General features: G+C 38.4%; 1 protein-coding gene across 3 annotated transcripts in view; it reads left to right on the forward strand.

Moving 5' to 3' along the window:
• Nucleotides 1-24,960, forward strand: part of DOCK4 (dedicator of cytokinesis 4) — a 405,833-nt gene that overhangs the window by 201,967 nt on the left and 178,906 nt on the right. For all 3 annotated transcript variants that reach the window (XM_031455220.2, XM_031455219.2, XM_031455221.2), the window contains exons 9-12: nucleotides 15,678-15,759; nucleotides 16,307-16,367; nucleotides 20,227-20,359; nucleotides 23,244-23,332. In XM_031455220.2, coding sequence (XP_031311080.1) covers nucleotides 15,678-15,759; nucleotides 16,307-16,367; nucleotides 20,227-20,359; nucleotides 23,244-23,332 — 365 coding nt within the window. The remainder of the gene's footprint in view (nucleotides 1-15,677; nucleotides 15,760-16,306; nucleotides 16,368-20,226; nucleotides 20,360-23,243; nucleotides 23,333-24,960) is intronic.

The following is a 24,960-nucleotide window of genomic DNA, read 5'->3' on the forward strand; positions in this document are numbered from 1 at the left end:
TTATTTTATTTTATTTTATTCTATTCATTTCATTTAGCTAACACTTATATAATGCTTACCATGTGTCAGGTACTGTTCTAAGTTCTTTTAAAAATATTAAGTTATTTATCTTTGTAACAGCCCTATGAGGGAGGTACCATTAAATCAGTCATCCTCGGTATCTGTGAGGCATTGGTTCCAGGACCCCCTTCAGATACCACAATCCACGGGTGTCCAATTCCCTTCTATAAAATGACATGATGTTAGCATATAACCTAAGCACATCCTCCTGTTTACTTTTAATCATCTCTAAATTACTTGTACTACCTAATACAATGTAAATGCTATGTAAATAGTTGCTGGCTCACTGCAAATTCCAGTCTTGCTTTTTGGAAGTTTGTGGAATTTTTTTTCCCTGAATATTTTTGATCTGCTGTTGATTGAATCCACAGATGCAGAACCTACAGATAAAGAAGGTTGACTGTATCCCCATTTTTTCTAGACGGGGAAACTGAGGCACAGAGAGATTTAATAACTTGCCCAAGGTTGCGCAGCTGGTATGTAGTGGAGCTGGTATTTTAGCATGCAGTCTGATCAGGCATCAGTACTCTTAATCACTTTTCCGTACCTGCTCTCATGACCTTCAGTATGTATGATATTCTGTTTTTTTCTGTTATCCATTCTTTACTCACCAGTGTGCAGCAAGGGGTCTGTTGAGGATGTGTTTTTTAAGGAACTGGAGTAGAAGAGATGTGAGCTTGTTAAGAATTGACAGGAAGGATCCAGTAACAAGGGAGAGGCTACACTCGGGAGAGGGAGGTCATTGCTAGATCAAGGTTGCTTCAGAGGCATCAGGAAACAGGCTTGAGATTGCAGGTGGGAAGGTCAGCCATGGGTCAGAGAAAGAGAGAAAGGAAAGGGAGAAAGGGCAAAGTGTAGATGTGCAAAAGCTGGGGTATAATATTAGGAGTATTGGGGGTGGGGGGATTTGTATAAAGAAATCAGACTGCAGGTCCTTCAGAGATATTTCGGGTTTGGTTCCAGACCACTGAAATAAAATGAGTATCACAAGCAAGTCAGAATTTTTTTGTTTCCCAGTGTCTATAAAAGTTATGTTTACACTATATTGTAGTCTTTTAAGTGTGGAATAGCATTATGTCTAAAAATAAAAATGTACATACCTTAATTGAAAAATACTTTATTGCTGAAAAATGCTAACCATCATCTGAGCCTTCATCTTTTTTGCTGGGAGAGAGTCCTGCTTTGATGTTAATGGCGGCTGACTGATCAGGATGGTGATTGCTAAAGGCTGGGGTGGCTGCAGCAATTTTTTAAAATAAGGCAATGATCAAGTTTGCATCAATTGACTCTCTTTTCCATGAACAATCTCTCTTTAGCATGCAGTCCTCTTTGATAGTGTTTTACCCACAGTAGAACTTCTTTCAAAGTTGAAGTCAATCCTCTCAAACACTGCCTTATCAACTAAGTTTATATGATATTCAGATCCTTTGTTGTCATTTCAACTATCTTCATAGCATCTCCACCAAGAGTAGATTTCATCTCAAGAAACCACTTTCATTGCTCATCCTTAAGAAGTAACTTTTCATTTACCCAAGTTTTATCATGAGATTGCAGCAGTTCAATCACATCACCGGACTCCACTTCTAATTCTAGTTCTCTTGCTATTTCCACATCTGTAGTTACTTCCTCCACTGAAATCATCCATGAGGGTTGGAATCAACTGCTTCTAAGCTCCTGTTAATGTTATTTGGACTTCTTCGCATGAATCATAAATGTTCTTAATGTCATCTAGAAAGATAAATCCTTTCCAGAAGTCTTTCAGTTGACTTTGCCCAAAGCCATCAGAGGAAGCAGTATCCATGGCAGCTACAGCCTTACAAAATGTATTTCCTAAATAATAAGGCTTGAAATTCAAAGTGACTCCTTGATCCATGAGCTGCAGAATGGATGTTGTGTTAGCAAGCATGAAAGCAACATTAATCTTATTGTCCATCTCCATCAGAGATCTTAGGTGACCAAGTACATTGTCAGTAAGCAGTCATATTTTTAAAGGATTTTTTTTTTCTCAGCAGTAGGTCTCCACAGACCTTAAAATATTCAGTAACCCACATTGAAAACAGATGTGCTGTCATCCAGACTTTGTTGTTTTGTTTATAAATCACAGGCAGAGTAGATTTGGCATAATTCTTAAAGACCCTACAATTTTCAGAATGGTAAATGAGCACTGGCTTCAACTTCAAGTCACCAGCTGCATTAGCCCCTAATAGGAAAGTCAACCTGTCCTTTGAAGTTTTGAAGCCAGGCATTGACTTGTCCTCTCTAGCTATGAAAGTCCTAGATGGCTTCTTTTTCCAATAGAAGACTGTTTTGTCTACTGAAAATCTGTTGCTTAGTGTGGCCACCTTCATGGATAATTTTAGCTAGATCTCCTGGATAACTTGCTGCAGCTTCTACATCAGCACTTGCTGCTTCACCTTGTGCTTTTATCTTATGGAGATGGCCTCTTTCCTTGAACCTCATGAATCAACCTCCACCAGCTTCAGACTTTTCTTCTGCAGTTTCCTCACCCCTCTCAGCCTTCATAGAATTTAAGAGAGTTAGGGCCTGACTCTGGGTCTGTCTTTGGCTTAAGGAAATGTTGTGGCTGGTTTGATCTTCTATCTAGACCGCTATAACTTTATCCGTATCAGCAATAAGGCTGTTTCACTTTCTTATCATTTGTGTGTTCACTGGAGTAGCACTTCTAATTTCCTCTGAGAACTTTTCCTTTGCATTTGCAACTTGACTGTTGGGTGTGAGAGGCCTGGCTTTTAGTCTGTGTCAGCTTTCCATATGCCTTCCTCACTAAGCTTAATCATTTCCAGCTTTTGCTTTAAAGTGAGAGACATGCGACTCTTCCTTTCACTTGAACACTTTGAGGCCATCGTGGGGTTATTCATTGACCTAATTTCAGTATCGTTGTGTCTCAGAGAACAAGGAGGCTCTGGGGGAGGAAGAGAAATGGGGAATGGCTTGTTCCTGAATCAGTCAGAACACTCTCGCATCTCATATGGGCACACTTCAAAATACTCTACAAGAATTACAGTGGTAACATTAAAGATCAATGATCGCAGATCCTCATGACAAACATAATAATGAAAAAGTTTAAAATATTGTTAAGAATTACCAAAATGTGACACAGAGACACAGAGTTAGCAAATGCTGTTGAAAAAGTGGTATGGATAGACTCGCTTGACACAGGGTTGCCACAAACTTTCAATTTGTAAAAGGTGCAGTATCTGTGAAGTGCAGTCAAGCAAATTACAATAAAATGAGGTCTGCCTGTACTTAGCATCATGTGCTACAAACGTTTCTTTCGGCTTGCATTTAAAATTGGATGTTGCACTGTTTGGTAATAGGAATAGTTGTAGTGTTTATGCTTTTCATTGTCTGTGCAGCTATGCACGTGTGTATTCTTATCATTCCTGTGTTGATGTAAGTCAGGTAATCTACAACAGAGTGTAGGTTACATGGATGACATAGTCCGCTTGTTGACTGCTTCCCTTATAAAGCCCATTACTTTGGTTACTGCTATATTCAAAATTTTAGGACTATTCCGTTATTGTATTTACTTCTCATCAGAGAATATTTTAAATAGAACCTAAGTGCCACCAGTGGTACTCAGTGTAGGGCTGCTTGCACATGCAAGCTACCGGCATGGGCTTTTATTTGAGAAAGCACCAGCAGGGTAGTACTTCTGTAAAAAGTCTTATCCTGGTAATTAAATACTAAGCCTTTTCATAGGAATTAAATTCAGATAAAATTGACTTTCTTGCTGTCACCTTATTCACATACTTTCCTGAAGTTATGTGTTTTTCCTACCATCACACTGTTCAACTCTCCATTTTCATTAAATGCTTCATTTCTGTATAAATTTTATATTGCCCCCAATTGCCTCCTTTTCAGTATATTCCAGTTTTGTCACTTAAGAAAAAGTAGTAGATATTATTGGCAAGACACAGATTTTTTAATAAAAATTCATTGTGGACTATGAAATATACCTGAATTTCTATTGTCAAGACACATATCTCCTGTATCTTGTGCACGTACCTCTCTGTGGTATGTAAGTAGTCTAGTCACTAGCCCCATACTTGGTTTGGATTCCATTCTGCCTAAAATAATATTTCTGGGTTCTGACAATAATATTTTTGATAATGTATTTGGCAGAACTTAAGAGGAATGTTTTCTGAAGGGTTAGGACATTCAGTATATAATAACACATATAGTATAAACCATAGGCTGTGACTCATACATAAAACAAAATAGGTAACTTTTAGAAGATTCATGTTCTATGAGAGGGACTACCTTATATTTTAAGCAGAATCCTATGTCTGTATAAGGACCACCGTCCCAGAAACTCTGAGTTAATATAGGTTTGTCCTCCCAAAGGTGAGGAAATTCTACAGTCACCTGAATGGCGTGTAACCTCTAACCACTGTGAGTTCACTGACTCCCTCATCACACAGTGCATGGGAGTAACTGTCGTGTGCCAGCAGCTTGAGGTCCTGCTGGAGACCCAAAGGTGAATCCGGGAGCAAATGACAGAAGGGATCCAGGACACATGTGAAGGAATTTATTTTGAAAAAGAGGAAGGTCGACTCTTCTACTAACATGGGAGGAAGGGAAGGTAGTGAAATGGGCGTAAAGTGTTGAAGTGGGAAAGAGGGACTAAGTCTGTGGCCTTTATTGATATTTTATAAGGAAAGTGGAGAAATAAGATCAGCTGCTGATGGATAGCAGAAGAGGGAAGAAAAGAGAGTTTAGGGCTGAAAGTGAGTCATAGGAACAAGGTAAGTGGACTTTGAGCACAAATGTGCTAGGAAGTGAGTTAGTGATACTTAATAGACTTGCTGGGTGCAGTGAGGGCCCTGCCAATGAGAGAAATCTGAAATTGGTGATCAGTCCTGGCTTCCAAGACAGCTTTTTCCAGGGGTGGTCAGGAAATAGGGATCAGGTGGTGGAGCTGGAGACTTGACACACCACAGCTGGGAAAAATTGAGGAGTGGGAGTCTAGCATAATGAGGAGAAGAATTTAAGAAATGACACCCATAGCTTCCGGTAGGTCTGTTCAGAGGCTGACATGATCTAATAGCCTTTCCTTTTTAAGAGGAAATTAAAGAACTCAGGCTTCTTTTGAAAAGACTTAGTTACTGGGAAATTCTTTCAAGAGCTTCCAGAAGAGAGCTGTCACAGAGAATAGTCATTTAGCCCACTCTTGGGGGAAAAAAAGCTAATATTTTTGTGTATATATTATAGTACATAACACAGTTAAGAGAGCACATATGATTTTTTAATTCTCTGATCACTGTGCTAGAATTTCTCATTTCATACATCATTTACAACTTAAGATAGTGTGATCACACAAGTTCAGCCGTTGTATTTTTACATAAATTAGGAGCATTTGTTTCGAATGTTGAGAGTGTTGGCAAAGATCTCTTTTTATAGTTTTATGTCATAAAATTACCTTGAAATTGTAACCTCTCCAAAGTAAAGCAGTAGTGTCAGGGGAGGGAAAGCCTGACTGGCCATGCATGCAGGGAGCACAACTCTGTTTGAGAACAGAAATAGATGAAGACGTTCAGAGATCCTCCATGGATTGTGGCTTTATCATCTCCTCCATGTGTGGCCTGGAGAACTTCCTGCTGAGTCTAGACTCGCTGGCACAGATTTCACGGTGGGTGTCCACACATCACTGCCTCACAGTGACCTTCCCTTGAGCTTCCTGATTAAAAGACACCAGTGCTTTCCACTCTCTGTCTTCTTTTCCATCATGAGATTCTGCCAGCAGGTGCATGAAAATTGGGATTGTTATCACTTTAGAGTTAATCAGATTTTGTGGTTTGCTCCCCCTTTGGTCACACTTCTGTCACATTAAAAAAAAAAAAAGAAAGATAATTGCTTTAGAGATGTAGTGATGCTAATAGAAGAGATTTTAAGAAATGGACCAGAAGGAGGATCTAAATTGTAACAAAAGAATAAACAAACAACTTTATTCATGCTGAGAACACCCAGTGTAGAAGTGATCCACAGTTTTTCTCTATAGCATTTTAAGAGCCACACAATTCCAACTTTTTGTGTGTGTGTGTATGTATGTGTATATATATATATATATATATGTATTATTTCAAGTTATAGTCAATTAGCAATGTGTCAATTTCTGGTGTACAGCACAATGCTTCAGTCATACATGAATGTACACATACTGGTTTTCATATTCTTTTTCACCATAAGTTACTGTAAGATATCGAATATAGTTCCCTGCACCAATTATTTTTGAAACTGTAAATTGCTATTATAGTAATAAGTGGCCAGAACTTCAAAGTGACAGAAAACTGAAAACTCAGAGAGTAAATGAATTCCTAACTGGCTTTCTCCTTTCCTTTAGCTCCAAGCGCTTAGGCAGCCTACTTGTCTCATCGTACAGAAACAGTGCAGTGTTTTAGAATGTGATCGGAAGGGCTTTTCGCCCCTATTGCTCTGTTTTAAAAGATGACTAAATTGGTATTCTTCACCAGGATTCCGGCCATCTCTGTCTTTTCTCCCCTGCCCTGTGTCTGCTGCTTATAGGGAATTCAGATTAATTTAGTTTTTCTAAATTCCCTACCAATTAACTTACGCTCACACATAGCAACGCACCTCGCAAAGACTTCTTTGCTATTCATTGCCATTTGTGTTGTAAGGTGATTCAACACTGACAGAGGAATTATTAATGATATGGTCGTCTTTGGTTCTTTTTCTGAAGAGAAGGCTTTACTCTCTGGTTATCTTTATGTTCCCCGCACCTTGCAGAGTGCCCTACACAGGCTGGGCATTGATGCAGTTAAAGGAGGTTTATAAGTCTTTCATTGTTGTTGAGGCAAAATATTAAAACATGTCATCATTGTCTTAATTTTTGCTGGCTTCCTTCCAGTCCAGGGGGAATGTGCTTATTAACCAGAGAGAGAACTCAAGGTTGAACGTGTTGGAAACGTTGATGGATTTGTTTCCTGTTACCCTGTGTTAATCAGAACTGTGCTGTAAGACTTGTCTCTAGGGGAGCATCATTTGCAAAACCTGTGCCTAAAAAAAAAGTAAATAAAAATTGGCAGGTAAATTTACACATAGCCCTCAACTTTACAGCGGTGTGAAAGCAATACACACTCACTGGAGACTACTTTGAATTTTGATCTTTTAAAGCCGTATGTGGTGCAATACTCTCATGAAGCTGAGTGGCTACAGCTCTCTGTCTGCCACGTGATCACAAGAATAAACAACCAATAACACATGTAACCATTCTGTACCCATAAATCCCTTTCAGTACAGTATTCAGTCAATTGCCTGAGATATTCAACACTTTATTATAAAAATTGGCTTTGTGTTAGATGATTTTGCCCAACTGTAGGCTTATGTAAGTGTTCTGAGCACTTTTAAGGTACACTAGGCTAGACTGTTATGTTTTCAACTTACGATGAGTTTATCAGGACATAACCCCTTTGTAAGTTGAGGAGGATCTGTATGGCATCTTCTAAGTATTTCCATGGAGAGATCTTTGGCTGCAGGTTAAACAGAGACTGCATCTTTTTATTTCCATTGAGTGTCATAGACTTCATGCTGTTAGTGTTGAATCACTGATGTTCATTCATTCAGCAAACAATTATTGCTCTCCTTGGGGCCAGCCACTAACCTGGGTAGTGGAGACACGTAAATGAATTAAAAAGTGAAAAAAAATTATTGCCCTCCCGGAAGTTACATTCTATTGATGTTCAAAATATTATTAAGTATAACTTAAATATTATATTTTAGTTAAGGAATATTTTTAAAGGCTAGCGTTTCTATGATACCATCTCTTTGTATGGTAACCAATTTGCTGTTTTCATTTCACAAAAAATACTTGTGATGCCTAAAGCAATGCTTTCTAAACTTTTCAGTGCCTCATAGGACCATTTGCTAATCAGCGTAGAGGCTTTGTAGCTCCCTGGTTTTAAAAAAAAAAAAAAAGCATTTGACCTTTAAAAAGTCCAGTTGCATGTGTCATCTAGTTAATAAATAGTATTTAATGATTTAGATAGTTTTCATTTTTTAAATTGAAGTATAGTTGATTTATCATATTGTATTTCAGGTGTACAGCAAAGTGATTCAGTTATACATATACATATATATTCTTTTTCAGATTCTTTTCCAATATAGGTTATTACAAGATATTGAATATAGTAATATAGTTCCCTATGCTGTACAGTAAATCCTTGTTATTTATCTATTTGATATATAGTACTGTGTATCTGTTAACCCCTTATTCTTAATTTATCCCTCCCCCAGCCCTTCCCCCTTTGGTAACCATAAGTTTTCATTTTTTAAAGTTATAAGAAATATAAAGAATCTATCAGTATCAGTAAGCTGTTGAAAGGGACTTTTGACTTTGTCTTATTGCATTTTAAGAAATAGAACTTTTTTTTAAAACTTTCTCTTTAAAAAAAAATTATTTCATTTTTTTCCCCTTAATGGAGGCATTGGGGGTTGAACCCAGGACCTCCTGCATGCCAAGCACAGGCTCTGCTGCCGAGCTATGCCCCATTACCCCCCAAATAGAACATTTTTTGAGATAATAAATGTATGAATGACATTATACTCACTGTTTTTGCAGTAATCCAGAATTGTTTGGATTTTTATTATTCATACTATTCTCATTAGGGTTTCTTTGCCTCTGCTAAAAAAAACTATATGCTTCAACCCAGAGTAGTTTATAAGGAGCTCAGGTTCACTTTACTTTCAGGACTCCTTCCTACAAAGAGGCATTGTTAGAAAGGTCAGAATAATTATCTTATGTAAAACAGAGCAATTCCTCCCTCTTGAAATGTCAAAGATTTAGTGTTTACAATGGTCAAATTATGTAAATTCCAAGAAGAACATGCATAAAACATTCTTCCTATAAACAGGCCTGCTTATTTCACAGTCCCTGTTTCTGTTGACCAGATCCTGTCATCACCTACTTTGAGTTACTTCTCTAAGAAACTTGTTTTCTAGTGGAATTCTTAATGAGTTCTCTAGAGATAGACGCAAGCATTTTCCTCAGTTGCTAAGTTAAACAGTTTAGCTGTTTTAATGATTTTGTTTGAATTCAACAGTGGGATTTTTAGGGTCTCAAGTCTTTAGAACTGTAAGTCATCACTGTTTTTCTCAAATCAACAGTTGATCCATATCATTTCTATAACTGATTGATGAGTCAGCAGGTGATCTCTACTGCAGTTATTTATAACTTTAAAAAGCATTGCACTCCTTTTCTTTTGAGCTTTACCTTCCGAAAAAGAGTTCTGATTCAGCTAGCTTTATTTTCTGAAGAGAAAAATAACATGAAGTGGTTTGAGGCCATCCTAAGTAGTAAGAAAGAATCAGACTGATGTTCAACATTGGCAGTAGAGGTGACTATAGTTGAAAAAATTATCTCCCATTTTATCATTCAGCTAAAAGCGAAATCCTTTATTATCGTAACAAAGCTATCACATTAGTTGGTTGCTTAGTCCCTCAACTTGAAATATTTTGTAAAGTGAATCTGGCTTGGGCATTAATATTAAAAAAGAAAACTCAGGGTCTGTCTGCTCTTCAGGTAAACTACCATGGACACCCTGGTATTAAGCGTCCTTCTTGTTTCATTTCGCTTCAGTCAGAAGAGCTTGTGACCCTAATGTTGCTTTAGTTTTAAAATTAGAAAGCACATTAATAGCTTTATCTAGGAAGACTTGCTTGAGAGTTGCTTTCACTTATTTCCAAGGAAAAACTGTCGTTTGTATCCGTCATGTGGTTGGGAGAAGAAAAGGGAGAAACCACTGACCTGAAGACCTAAAGCATTTGTTGCCTGTTCTCTGGTATATGTGACTGTCACAGAAGACAGTCAACAATTCTAACTCATTAGGGCCTAAGTATTTGGGTCAAAACAGTGGTCCTTAAACATTACAAATATTATAGGAGGCACAGTAGGGATGTGAAGACCCTGATGGCACAGAAGAAAGGGCTCTCGTCCAGGCCATCTCCTAATGTGGGTGTGCACAGCATTCTTCCAGGGAGCTGGATACAGCCCAGTCCTGACTTACTACCTAAGATCTCCCTGTATGTTTCCAAATGATTGTCCTAGGAACACTGAAAGGGAGAGCCTCTTGATGTGATTCCTCAGAAGGCTGGGAGGACCCTCCCACATCTGGTCTGGAGACCTCCAAGACCATAGGTAGGGCCTTTCCTTTAGAAGTACAGTTGCTACTGAGGGTTGCAGTAGGAGGAGAGGTGGAAAGAGGAACATTCATCCTGCTGTGCTGAGAAGGGGGAGGAGAAACCATCAGGGTCTTTACATCCCTACTGTGCCTCTCACATTATTTGCACCACTGGTGAGAACCTTCCTACCAGATATGCTGATGAAGTGTACCCTTCATTATCAGAAGTTGTTTTGAGTACTTCCAAAGGTCAGTAGTGCAGCTAAGCAGGTTTACAAACATAAACTCCCTGAACACAGATATTTTTGTGGCTTTATTTTTTTCTTCCAGCTTCATGGGTTCTTAATTATTTCTTTTAATGTTATTGAAAATAATTTCTTTTAATTTTATTGAAAATATTTGCAGTAAAAACCCTTGGTTCACATGATGGGGTTGGTCTTGCTCTTCTTTGTCCATTTTGAGGTGTTCTGTTCTTTTGAAGACAGTATTGCATTGTGGTTCGGAGCTGCGACTCTGGAATCAGACTCTGGAAATTAATTTCCTGGCTCTACCCTTGACCGTGCAGTTTTGGCCAACTTACCTAATACCTCGAAGCTCCAGCTTTCTCATGTGGAAAATGGGGATGGGAGGGGTTCCTACCGTATAGGGTGGTTGTGAGAATTAAATGAGACAATCCGTGTAAAGCATAGGTCACAGTGCCCAGCACAGGGTGTATATTTTGAGGGCCATCTGGGGATGCTTATTCATGCTCTTATTTCATTTTCTTGGTTTTTTTTTTTTTTTCAAATCCTTGTTAGAAGAAGACAGGTTATAAGTAATAAATAATTGTGATTTTTTTCTTTATTTCTAAAGAAAGAATTTGCCACTGTTGATTTATAATGTAATGATTTATAATGCCTCACACAAGGAGTTCAGGTGGGCACTAAATTTCTCTGGCAGTGAAATTTCCTCTGGAAGAACACGGCACTGTAAGGGAGAGTCAAGTGATGATTTTCCTCTGCTGGTAAATAGTACAAACTCATTTCTCAATGTTTCTAGAAATGTTCTCTTTGCTTATTCACTCTTTGATGATGAAGAAGGAGGCAATAGTGTCATTTGAAATCATATTATGTCACCATAGATATTTCCATTACAATATGTTTGCTGTAATAAAGACGTAAAATGTACATGGGGGACAGGGTTAAATAGCATGATCTAGAATCTGGAGGTGCCATGAAGTTAATTAGGTGACTTTCACATCTGATGGTGAGGCACCGTTGATTGAAGTGTCTCTTTGGAGAATTTCATACATTTCCATACATGTCCATAAAGGACATTATGGGGAAGAGAGGGAAAGTTGGTTCCCAATAATTGATATTTTGCCGTATTTTTTCCTAAAAGATTGTATGTGTTCAGTCTTTAAACACTGAGGAAGTACCAAGTCGTTGGCTGGCAGCCAAGGAAGTAAAGATTAACAGTCATGGACTTGCAGTCCAGTTACGATGGAATAGACAGAAACCTCTTCTGATTAGGAAAAAAAATGTCAATGATGTAATAGAGGTATGCACATCTTATAATAGGACTTTTTAAAAATTAACAAAAGCTAGTTCTATTTTCTGATCAGAGCCACCACTTTTTGATTTAAAACAGAGAGTTGAAAATACCTTTGTGTGTTCTGTGACCACCAAAGTTTGTGAGGGAATTTTAGAAGGAAATGTCATCCCCTTGTTCAGTTTTTCCCCTACCTTTGAAGGCATACACTTTGGGATTCTCCAAATGTGTGTGAGCATCTGGGTGGGTATTTATTTGTAATCCAAAGATTCTGTAATGTGTTGCTATAGTTCTTTTTCTCTCCCCTTTCTGAAACCATTTGCTGATAGAGTGGTTGCTGCATCACCAGATCTGAAGTGGTACTGATTTTGTGTACCAACAACTTGTCACCGAATGAGTTTAAAAAAAAAAAAAAGATTTTATTTAATTGGCTAGGGAAGTTTTTTTTTCCCTTTTAAAAGAAGTCTGGTTTTTAAAAAATTGCACATGACTTATTTCTCCAAATTACCATCTTCAGTCTATTTTTATCTCCCCCTTAAGGCGTGCTTAAGCTAAGAGATATGGCTTAGTCCGTATTGATATTCTTTCTGAAACAGGATATGGTATGATACTTGAATACTCAGGATTCTGCCTATACTATTGAAATTAAAGTAGTGATGGAGCAAAAGGAATCTCTGAAATGGAATACTTTAGGAAGCATTATTTTAACCAGAATGTTGATGAAATTTGTGAATGTGGAATAATATTTTATATCACTGTGAAAGTTAAGGCCTCAATGTCTAGAATGCCTGTTGACTTTTGCATATTAATATTATTGTTATTTATCATTTTTGACTGAACTATCAGAGGATAAAATGAAGTTTGTTTCAAATGTTTTAGTTGGGACAGAAGAGGAAGAGCGTCAAACATAAATGTACCTGAAAAATATAAAGTAGAGCGTGTGGTTCAGAATCACGAGGGGGAGGATGGTCACACGGCTTGTGTTTGGGGCTGAGATCTAATCCATAAACATTAGTTGGTGACTGATGACTAAGAAGCAAAACCAAATACTGGTCTTAAATCTCAGGAGTTTTGGCCAACTAAAACCAAATACTTAAATCTTTCTGGAGGTTTTTAATTATCTAGTAAAATATATTTTCCAAGTCACTTTTCTAGGTATGTTTCATTGAAAAAATTGCCACGAAACAATTTCAAACCAGGGACTGCTTTGAAACCTGCTAAATCAAGATTCCCACTTCTCCCCTTGCTGTTAGCCCAGGAAGGGCCCACATGGGGAGTCACCCTGACCTCTTGGGACCAGGCTTGACTGAGTCCATGGGTGTCCCAGGCAGATGAATGACTCGTTCCTTATGTCAGTATTCTGGAAGCATTTGCTCAATTATTCTATAAAGCAGAGGCTGAATTTATTTTGTAGCATTCAAATGAGGTACGAAGGTTTTGAACTGTATATGGCGTAGAGTCCCTGCTCATCCACACACCAGCTGTGTGAACTTGGGCAAAACTATTTACTATTTCTCACTTTTCCCAACCATAAAATGGCATAATAATAGTACCGACTTCTTAAGGGCATAGTGAGGATAAAAGGAGGTAATCCATGTAGAGTCTGAAGCGGAGTACCCATTCTCAAAAAAATAGTGAATCCTCAATAAAGTAATACTACCTAATCTACAATTATTTAAAAGTGTAATTCATTTCTCCCAAGATGAATTTTTGCACATTGCCTTTTAACATAACTTAAATTTGAAATAACCATGAATATTCTTCTACTCTGAAGAGAGCTTACAGTCCTTTTCCTTGAATCATTCTAAATGACAATTGAATAAGATTAATTTAATTCTGCATCCTCAGTGGATCTGTCATTCCCAGCCTCCACTTCAGAATTATGTCATATGGAAACTTTGTAGTCTTTTTTTTTTCCCTTGAATTGAAATATTTCATAAGTTTAAAAAAATTTCAGCCACTGATCTTTTCAGATACTGTTTCTGCCTCATTCTGTCTCTTCTTCTATTCTAAAACTCTGTATTACGTATGTTAAGATGTGTCTCATACATTTCTAACCCCCCCCCCCTTTCTTTTCTTTCACAACTTCAGTCTGGGTGTTTTCTACAGATCTATCTTCCAGATTACCAATCTTCTCTTTAACTTTGTGTAATCTGCTATTAAACTTACCTGATGCATTCTTAGTTTGTTATATTTTCTAGTTCTAGAATTTCCGTTTGATCACTTTTATATATTCCAGTTCCCTGGTGAAATTCACTATCTTGTCATTTATTTTTTGAACATACTAATTAATCTAATCATTAATCATGATTTTTTTAAAAAAAAATTTCTTTTACTATCAGATGCATTTTATTTTTCTTTTCCTTTATAGTTTATTATAAGATACTGAATATAGTTCCCTGTGCTATGCAGTCAATCCTTGTTGTTTAACCATTTTATATATAGTAGTGTGCATCTGTTAATCCCATACTCCCAATTTATTCCTTCCCTCCCCTTCCCCTTTGCTAACCATAGGGGAATTTTATATTCTTCATTTGAGAATCCTTGCAACAGTTTATATTTTCTTCATTCACATCTCATCAGCCATTGCTCTGTGGAACAAAACATAGGTAATAGGTGTGAAAATTACCCCATAGAAATGTGCATTGGTTGTCCTGTCTCATATGAGAGGTCAGGGATAGGCATAATAGAAGAAAAAGACAAGAGAGGCCAGGTAGTTGAATCTGTTAAATATATCTGTCTAGATTTAGATGGCAGAAGAGAATAAAAATGTTCCAAAACAGCCATAAATTCAAATCCATATGCTTCCTTAGAGATCTGATTATGGTTCTCATTTCTCCCCCTGTATTGGAGAAGGGAGGTTTTGGATCATGGAGCCGTTATTTACAGGAGGTACCAAGTAATGAGTAAGGATGGAGACATGGAAGATTCTGAGCCTTATGAATGCCCTAGCCCCACCTTTGCCTACTTGTTCCCTAGGCTGAAGCTACACTGACCAAGGCCACACCACATGCTAATTTCACATTCTGTGTATGTTGGCTGTGTGTTCTCTGCCTGAGGCAGCCGGCCGTTTGATTGTGTCATGGGCACCAGGACATTGAAACTCAGAAGCTCCTGGTAGCTGGTAGATTAATTGCAGGGGCCAGGGCTGGGGCTGGGGCCGGGATAGGGTAGGGTGAGGGCGTCGAGGGCATGGCTGGGAAGTTGATATTCATTTTATTTTTTTGAACATAAGTAGTGTAACACATTACCTTGAATATAAATGGTGGCCACGTGTATTTATTGATTTGAATTAATAGCTGATCAACAGCATTATTTGCATGTGCCTTAAACGTGGGTGGCTCTGTATTTCAAATGCAAGTTCTGTAGGGAGTGTGAGTTCTTCTGTTCCTTTGTGGAACCAAAGAAAATTCAAGTTTCATTTCTTGGTCTCTCTTTTTGTGTTTTGGATTGTAGGTTTATAAGAGCATAAAATATAAAATAGTAAGCCTTCTAGCAGATGGTTACCACTCAGAATGGTGTTCTTATGTGATGTTAATTAAATGCTGTGACAAGAACATGAAAATAAATCTTTTTAGGTACAAATACACAAAACACACTGTCACAGTTTTTTCTTTTAGTGTACTTATTTCTACCTTTTAAAATAGTAACAGTGATCTCATTGAAGTGGAAGCCTGTTCTTGGAGAAGTCAGTTTTTGTTTGCATTTAGACTTACGTTTTCAGCTTTTGCACTTGCTGCTTACCCAGTTTACTCATACGTGAAGCAGATGTTTACCGTCTTGAGCACTTTCCGAATTTACACATGCAGTTTTGATGTCAGATGAAAGACGTAGAAAGTTTGAACTCTTAGAATGAAGGGCAGGTAGAAGAAGGATGAGTCCTTAAATATTAAATAAATTTCAAATTATTAAACTTCTTTTCTCTTGTAGTGAGAGATTTTTCTTGAGACTGAACAGAAATGGGCTTCCCAAAGCCCCAGATAAACCAGAACGACATTGCTCTCTCTTCGTGGTAAGTGGATCTTGTTTTATCCAGGAGGCAGATTCTTCCTTAAGTACTTTATCTTGTTCAAGAGAAACAAATTGTTGTGCAAGAACATAGTGAATGTGCTTGTACTTTGTAAATCACACACACACACATTATAGTAGTGCCCAGAAACCTGAATACCACCATTCCTACTCATACCTTTGTCCCTTGAGTGCGTGTTAGAGCCTGTTGCCCTGTGGCCAAAGCACAGTGGTGATAGGCTCAGCATGGCATATGGTATTTAGTATCTACTTAATAAGTGTTTAAAGAATGAGTGAGTGAGACATTGAAATAAAATGGTCTTTTCTTTTAAGTCTTATTTGACATCTGTAGGCTTCCAGTAAAGTTGATTGTAGTAGTGTTTTTAGAATGAGGTTTGAATGATATGCTTCTGCTACAAAAATTCCATTAAGAATGTCTGTGTTCCTCTTTGTCTTTCTTCTGATATTTGTGAAAATAATGTGCTATGCCCTTTAAATGCTTCTGCATAAACTATGAGTTCTAAAATAACCAGACTGTTGTTTCTTGGTAGGATTTGGGTAGCAGCGAGCTCAGAAGGGACATCTACATCACCGTGCACATCATCCGAATTGGTAGGTACCCCACTTCTTAGCGAAGACACCAGGGAGAACTGCTGAGAGGTCTCTGTGTAGTTGTGATTTATTTGCTGTCTGGATCAGAAAGAAGTCAAAGGCAGATCTGAATCCAAGAATCGCAGAATTTGGGAACTGTTCCCTGATCTCCCCAAACTCTCATAACACCATAAATAGATTTTGTTCTCTTTCCATATAAGTCAGTAGTTAGTTTGTTGTGTTTGTTAAGTTTGTTTTATTGGACTCCCTAGACATATTTGATTTAAAACCTTGGTATTTGTCTTTTTAAATTCTAATTTCTGTTAACAGCATAAATTAAACTTTTAGGCACTGGATTTCCTACAGGTTTATGAAAACTTCACAGCAGTTGGCATTTTCCAAAGTGTAGAATGCTACCGAGCAATATTACAGAAAGTGCTATAAGAAAAAGGTTATGAAACACTGCCGTATATATTTTTTCTCTTGTATAATTTCATCAGCTTATTAAAGGGTCTAAGAAGTCCTACAGGGAAAAATAAAAATGTCTCTCTAAACTTTGTTGATCCTAGCTCTCTCCAAATTTTTTGATTTGACTGTAAAAACTTTTATGTAATGGAACATTTATTAACATCTTGCAGAACACACTTTGAGTGTTCTTTAGTGAACTTGCTTATCAGAGGCAGAATATGGTCACTAGTTTTTACACATATTATGCCTCTAAAAGCAAGCATTTAATGGCACAGGAACGAGGTAAAAGGATGAATGGTGTGGCCCACACCATTTTCTATTAAAGCTAACCAGCCAACCACTAATGAACAGGTGGTTCCCACTCCTTCGTTAGCTGTGCGACTTTACTTGCTGGGGAATACTTCTGCAGCATGGTAGTATCTCACCAGGCAACCCTGCACAGTGATATTTTCTTTCATAGTCTTTTATTTTATGCACATGATAACCACATTGTGCATTGAGAAAGACGATACAACGTGTCGTTTCAGCATAGATTTTCTGTATATTTTTTCTCATAGAAATCTGTTCTGAAAACCCATTTCATTTTACCCTATTTTTATATTTGAAAGACAATAGAAATAAATTAAAAAGTAAACAGTTTTTGATTTTAATTATCTTTTTATAAATGAATCTGTGGGGAAAAAATTGGAAAGAATCTTGTAAATGTTGGAAAAGTTGGAATGCACATTTCTATGTGTTTATGAGATAAAGCCTCTCTGTTCCCAGGATGGCAGGGGTGTCGTTTATGTAATTCTTCGTGGCTTTTTAAAAAAATTTATCCAAATTTGTAATGGCACTTGTTTATGTAAAATGTGGTTTTGGATATCTTTGTGTAAACATTGCTAAAATTTGAATATAATTTTCTATGGTGTTGAGAGAAAAAGTAAACCACTTGAGCTTTCAGAACTTTTAAAAAAGTATCTATAGGGTTTTGATGGTAGAAACACAACTGGCAGAGTGACAGCTCGACCTGCTTACCCATGACTTAGGACGCTCTGTCCTTCACTCCCAGGATTACAGCTGAGGAAACCACTTCAGTAACATTACCCATCACAGGCTGCCTTTCAAATACCTGGCATTTGATTAGTGATTGTGTGTTTTACTAAGAGTTATATGATCATTAAGCCATCAGAGTGAATATTGAATCACAAATTACCTGCCCCCCTTCCTCGAGCTTTGGTCAAATTAAATCTTTACTGACATTACTGCAAAAACTTGCCTGATGATCACTCCCATAAGATCACAGGTAAGAAACTCTAAGAAAGATGAAGACTTAGTCTCCTGCCTTGTAATTAAGGACTAGAAGATTCCTGTCTAACAGGGACAGATACTTCTGTCTTCTTCTAGAATGTTCCTTGTACCATGTTTAGTAGGGAGAGGGTACTGACCCTCACTGGCTGCAGAGGCAGTAAGAGCAGCTGCCTCAGAATTTAAGCCTGAATCCTTGCTTGGAAAGAAGGGGAGGAAAATAAGAGAAATAAATAGTTTCCCTAACTCATTCATTAATAACTGTATAATTTCTGTTCAACAGTTATTAGTTCAACTTATAACAAGATAAATAATGACCATTTGTAACTACAAAGGACAGACCTGAACATTGATACTTATATCACTTATTTTATTTATTGGCCCAATAAACCCAGTAGATCTTTTACCACATTCATGTACACCTACCACACAACTTTGAATACGTTTAGAAATAGCTATCCCTTTCTGAGCAGGAACAGTCAATACCAGCTTTCACCAGAAAACAAAAGATCTCTAACCCATTTTCCACCACAAGGAACACCCATTCTTCTTATCACTATATTAGTAATTATCGCGACTCCTGGCTTGTTTACCCAACCAATAACCTAGCTGTACGACTAACAGCTAATATTACAGCAGGATATCTACTAATTTACTTAACTGGAGGAGCAACCCTAGCCCTAATAAGCATGAGTCCTACTACAGCCTTGATTACATTTATTATTCTTGTTTTACTTACTATTCTTGAATTCGCAGTAGTCCTTATTCAAGTTTACATATTCATCCAATTAGTAAGCCCTTACCTGCGTGGTAGTACCTAATGACCCACGAAACCCATCACGTCACCCAGTAAAGCCCAGCCCCGACCTCACAGGAGCCCTCTCAGCTCGTCTTACAACAGCCATCCCATTCTAACTCAGCGTTTGTATTATCCTTAGGCCTGTTAACCAATATATTAACAATATATCAGTGATGACGAGACATCATCCAAGAAAGTACATTTCAAGGCCATCATACACCAGTCGTTCAAAAACGAAGTCCCTCTTTCTTACTGGTTTCTTTTGAGCTTTTTACCACCTTAAGTGGTATTCCAGGTTCTACTTGTAAGCATTTCTCTGAAAATGATGTATTGCAGAGACAATTTTCCATTATTACTGAAGAATGAAGGCCAAATTGGATACTGTCGCCCCTTTCTTTTCTATTTAACTTTGCATTTGGAGGAGCTGGAATCACCCAGATGTGCTATAGGAGAATTTCACTCAGATGAAAACAGCTTATGGATCTGTTACTAAGCATCTGGAAACAGAGCTGCAGACTTTTTTCATTATTTTTCCTCATATTAACCTGTTCTGTTCGAGCTCCCCTGTGCTTTTCTGTCTTCTGAAGAATCCATTGGTAATTAAATACAATAATAAGTTAAAATAGTATCTCAACAACACGTTTAAAAATATGTACAATTGAAACAACTTGAAACTGTGTCAGAATAGAAATCACCTCAGGAGAGTTCAGCCTGAGTACTGAGTCAGGAAAGAGCTTGCTCATTTGATTCCCCAGGCTGACTTGCTACATACCTTCAGGGAGGAAATCTCAAACTGCTTCCTTTCAGAGGTGAAGTAAGTGAAATCACTTTTTTTGTGTGTGGAAATTTTTTAAAATAGAAAATGAAATAGGCATCATTACTGCCTTTTTTGATGTGAACAGAGAGTTCATTTGTTCTTGGAAAACGGAAATAGTTTTCCCATACACATTAATTAGAATTAGAAAAAGAAGGCTCAAGTCAGGTGATTTCCCTCCTATTTAATGAATTATTAGTTTGCCAGGGTGGCCCTAACAAGGTACCATGAATGCTCTGTGGAGGGTACCCCAACATGGGCTCAGCGCCAGTCTTCATGTTTTACCGCTGGCAGCTAAGGCCAGAGTTTGAGCTGTGTGCCTGAGGTCACACAGCTCAATGGTTGGAGGGGAGAGTCCAGAACCAAAGCAATGTCTTCAGTGGCCTCAAGCCTGTGTCCTTTCCACCACCTGTTCACATTTCGTATAGTCCATCTTGTAGCTGTATGTGTCTCTCTTTAAGATGGGTTAATCAAATGGCTCCTTGGGCCATGTGTGCTTTTTAATCGAACAGGTCGAATGGGTGCTGGAGAGAAAAAGAATGCCTGTAGTGTTCAGTACCGACGACCCTTTGGCTGTGCAGTTCTTAGCATTGCCGATCTGCTGACAGGAGAGACAAAGGATGACCTCATCCTGAAAGTGTACATGTAAGAAGCTTGCACGTGGCGGAGGCTGGGGCGGGCTCAGGGGCACGTGTGGATCCTACCTGGTGAATGCTGCTTTTCGTGGGTAATGGAAGAGAGCAAGGGAAGGGTTGAGATTATGAGCCATTTCTCAAAAACTCAGTAATCTGTAGATCCGTTTTGGGTGGGCTCACAGATCACCATTTGTCTGTCAGAGGAGTTATGAAATCAGAACCTAAAGACAGTTCAACAGTTGGGTGGATTGTCCACTGTGTAGAGTATCTCACATGAATTTAAATCCTAACATGTCTTTACCCTTAGAGACTTCATTTGTTCTTGGAAAATGGAAATAGTTTTTCATATACATTAATGAGAATTAGGAAAAGGGAGCTCAGCTCAGGTGATTTCCCTCCTACTCAATGTTTTACTGGTTTGCTAGGGCTGTCCTCACAAAGGATCATAAACAAGGATTCTTAAATAACAGAGATTTATTGTCTCAATTCTGGAGACCACAAATGCTAGATCAAGATGTTGGCTCCATGGGTTCCTTCTGAGGGCTGTGAGGGAGAACCTGTCCCCTGCCTCTCTCTCCTGGTTTCTGGTGACTTGCTGGCAGTCTTTGGAGTTTTGGGACTTGTGGGTGCATCAGCTGACCTCTGCCTTCACCATCAGGTGGCTTTCTCCTTGCGTGTGTGCCTGCTTCTGCGTCCATGTTTCCCTGTTTTATGAGGATATAGTTAATGTTGAGTGAGGGTCCAGCCTAACAAACCTGATCTTAACTTGATTAACTTTGTAAAGACCTTGTTTCCAAATAAGTTCCTCAGAATGCGGGTTAGGATGTCCATTACCTTTGGAGGGTTGAGGGGAAGGGGGCAGGGGCAAACACAGTTCAACTCATAACCCTCTGCTAAGAAAATCACTTAATGTATTCCAAAGCTTAACTTAAACGATTTTTAAAATGCACATGATTTTGTATCACCCAACCCTGAGCACCTCCCCAGCAGATGGAAAATTGATATTTGACACACAGTGATGTCCTCAGAGCAGACCCAAGGGGGTTAGAGAATGAAGGACCGGGTTTCCACAGTCCTGATTTGAGGACTAGGCTGCTGACCACCTCTGAGAGGGAGCTTACTTTAATTTTCTGTTCCGGATGTGGAGTTGATGTATCCAGTACAGTGCCGACTGTTTTTCCATATGCATAACACACGTGGCCCACTCCCTGTGGGCCACACACTTCAAATTGCTTTTTGACCACAGCTGCAGGATTTCATGGATTTATCCATCCTCTACCCACTGCCCCTGGGACCTATGTCACACATTTGCTAATTAGTTGACAAAGATTTGCTTATAGCCTGTGGTTTAGGACCAGAAACTCTCTATCTCTTTTGAGAGGGTTAAAATCCGTGACTTTGATTTTAAACTTGAAAACTTCTGGTGAAACTAGTGGGTAGTAAAACTTGCTACTCCTTTGATCACATAGTCAGGTTTAAATCCATGATAATCCCCTCTCTAAACTTGCGAACATAAAATGTCATTTATTTGCAATAATACTGATGGTAATAGGCACCATTTACTGTGTGCTTCCATGTGCGAGGAACCAGGTGAAGTATTTAGCATGCATCATGTCACTTTGTCCTCGTGACAAACCCATGAAACAGATGCTGTTTCCCCATTTTCCTCCACTGAGCAAAGATGCTCAATGAGGCCCAAAGTCACCTGGCTAATCAGAACAGGAACCAGATGTGAAGTCAGGACTGTCTGACTCAGAACCTGAGCTTTCTTGTTACCAGGTTGTATGTTTCCAGGTGGGATTTCACACCACCATCGAGTAATGGGAGGATGGTGCTGCCAGGTGGCATTGCTTTTTAAGAAAACTAAAATTTCTCACAAACGCAATCTCATTGTTTCATAAAGTGGTCTTTCCAGGTGTGGGAAGTGACTGTTAGATTCACCTGGCCACTGAGAAAACTGAGGGACTCTAAATTCCATGGTTCCTCTTTGATCATACAGCCAGCACAGCAAGACTCATGAATTCTAGCTCTGCCTATGAGAGACACTCACTCATAAAAATAAATTGTACCTCTCTTTGCAGTATTGTCTGTTTTGTTACTGTCTTTTTTTTTTTTTCCCCCTGTAAGCATCAAATAAAGGTTTGGGTTATTCTTGCTGCAAGAGAGATCCCTTAAAAATACCAGTTTCTCAAGTTAGGAAGCTCTTACAGGAAGAATGCTAGCCAATCAAAGCCATCATTGTAGGTTAAGAAGAAGCTATGAATTTAGTAAAACAGTTTAGGGAAGTGCCCGTTAGGAACAGTTTGGAAGGACATTCTATTTGTGAAGGTGACCAAATCCCTAGCCCATCTGGAACTCAGAGACCAGTAACATACACCTCATCTGAGACTGTGAGATATGTCAGTCACATGCTTTCAGGGCTCTTGTGTTATTTGGAGGTGTGTAGGTTAAAAGCATGAATTCTGGAGTCACTTAACTATCTAATAGGAAGCAAGCCACCTTTCTTCCTTCCCCACTGAATTGAAATAAGAAAACTGGAGGCAGAATGTACTAAATGGCAATTTGGTATCTTTCAGCTGGACAGGTGGGATGGTTTCATTTCACCTTAATTTTTCAGCCTTCTGAGATTTAGCGCTCTGTTTGGTATCCTGCTGTTAACTGGTTCAAAAATAACCTTCAGCCACTTCTGGCATGAAGTGGTTGGTCATGCATTATCAGTAAAGATCATTCCTGCTCATCTTGGGGGAACTATGCCAAAACTTACAGTCCATTGCAGTGTATTGTTGAGGATTCCAGGAAGGTTTAAGGAGGTATATTATAGCGGATATAACAGAAAGGGCAGGGGTGCTTTAAGGCCATCATCAAAGCGTAACAAAGTGGTTGTGTTTTCATAGGTGTAACACGGAGAGTGAGTGGTACCAAATCCATGAAAACATCATCAAGAAGTTGAATGCGCGTTATAATTTGACTGGATCCAATGCAGGTGAGTGTGGGACTGGCTGACTCCTGCTTTTCATTTCAGGAATTTTCTTTTGTCTGTGTAAGAATAATATGATGAGCCCTTTGGTTTTCTGTCTCTTCACCCCCTAAAAATGCTCGGTCAGCATTCTAGTACATACCTCTATTCTATGATAGGCTTGTGACTATAACTATCTAAAAATATATATTCTGTTTTGAAAATATATTCTGTCTTGGTTTGAATCAAGGCAGAGTATCTGAATTTGTTCCATAGTGCCAAGTCTTGAGACCTCCAAGTTATTAACTGATTGCTAAAAACTAAATGACAGATATGCCCGGATTTATGACTATTGTGTGGAATAGGCTTGATGAACAGAAATCTGTCAACAAAGATCCAGGAAAAACAAGCTTCACGCCTCTAGCTGCAAGTAACTTTATTGTACTGGAGAATATGCAGCTTCACATATTGGAAATGGCTAAGAAAGAGTGTGATGTTGAGTGTAGTGTTATGTAGAGGAAAACATATGCATGTTTCTTCAGCAAGAACTGAAATATAATATAGCAGTATAGATTATATATGTTATGTGGCACATAGCCTTATATTAGTAATATACTATAGACTGTATTACATAGCACATCTAGATTATATAGTATATAGAGTGACTTCTTTAGTTTTAGTCAGTAGACGAAACTTAGTGAATATTGTTTGTTCCCTATCAGACCCACATTGAAGCAAAACAAACTACAGTTGTGTGCTTTAATTTATATATAGAAACTTCAAATTAAGTAAGCCATTATTTAAACAATGCATTGTTTTTTGTGACTGATTTTTTTTAAAGTACCTTGTCATAGATATTTGTGTTATAGCCCAGCTTGCCTGGCAATTAGAAGAACCAGAGTGTAAATTCAGACCATCTTTTTTGGAGGCCTGTGCACATCTTGCCAGGCAAAAACAACCCACAAAGAAAAAGTCACTGCAGACAGAAACTTTGTGGTTCTGTTCAGTGAGAGCCATAAGTATCCACAGCTGACACTTGTGCTGGTGCTCCAGGCCACAGTGAATGGTGAGGTCAGTTTTGTTTTCCCTCTCCCAACAGTTGAGGAGGTCACTTAGCTTTTATTTGATTCATACGAAGTCCTACATCTACCATGAGATAACCAAAAGACTTGCACTTAGTATGGAAGGCAGAGTCTCTGAAGGACCAGGGGATTTTAGTAGTGGAATACAACGTAAAGGAATAAGAATACTTCAGAAATTGTGCTGTGCACGCCTGTCTTTACTTTTTCTGTAAGAGAATTATGATAACACTGTGAGTGGGCCAAATGGTTTAGTTTAAATGGACCATCAGTAAGATGGTAGAGCTACTACTTTTTTAAACTTACCTTACTAAATTCATTGGCAAACTTCTAGCCAAATCCAGTAGTTTTGTTCACACCTTTTGGTGTTTCTTATGCCTTATGCCTTTATTTTTGAATGTCTTCTGTACCTGGGCTGTCCAGTTTGATAGGCACCAGCCACTGTGGCTGTTGAACATTAGCTATGAGGCTGGTACATCACTGGGATTTAGGTGTGCGGTAATCATAAAATACGTACTAGATTTCGAAGGTTTGATACAGTAAAATGAATGTAAAATATCCCCTTAATTTTCATAT

The sequence above is a fragment of the Camelus dromedarius genome, chromosome 7, assembly GCF_036321535.1.
Source record: "Camelus dromedarius isolate mCamDro1 chromosome 7, mCamDro1.pat, whole genome shotgun sequence".
Lineage (NCBI taxonomy): Eukaryota > Metazoa > Chordata > Mammalia > Artiodactyla > Camelidae > Camelus > Camelus dromedarius.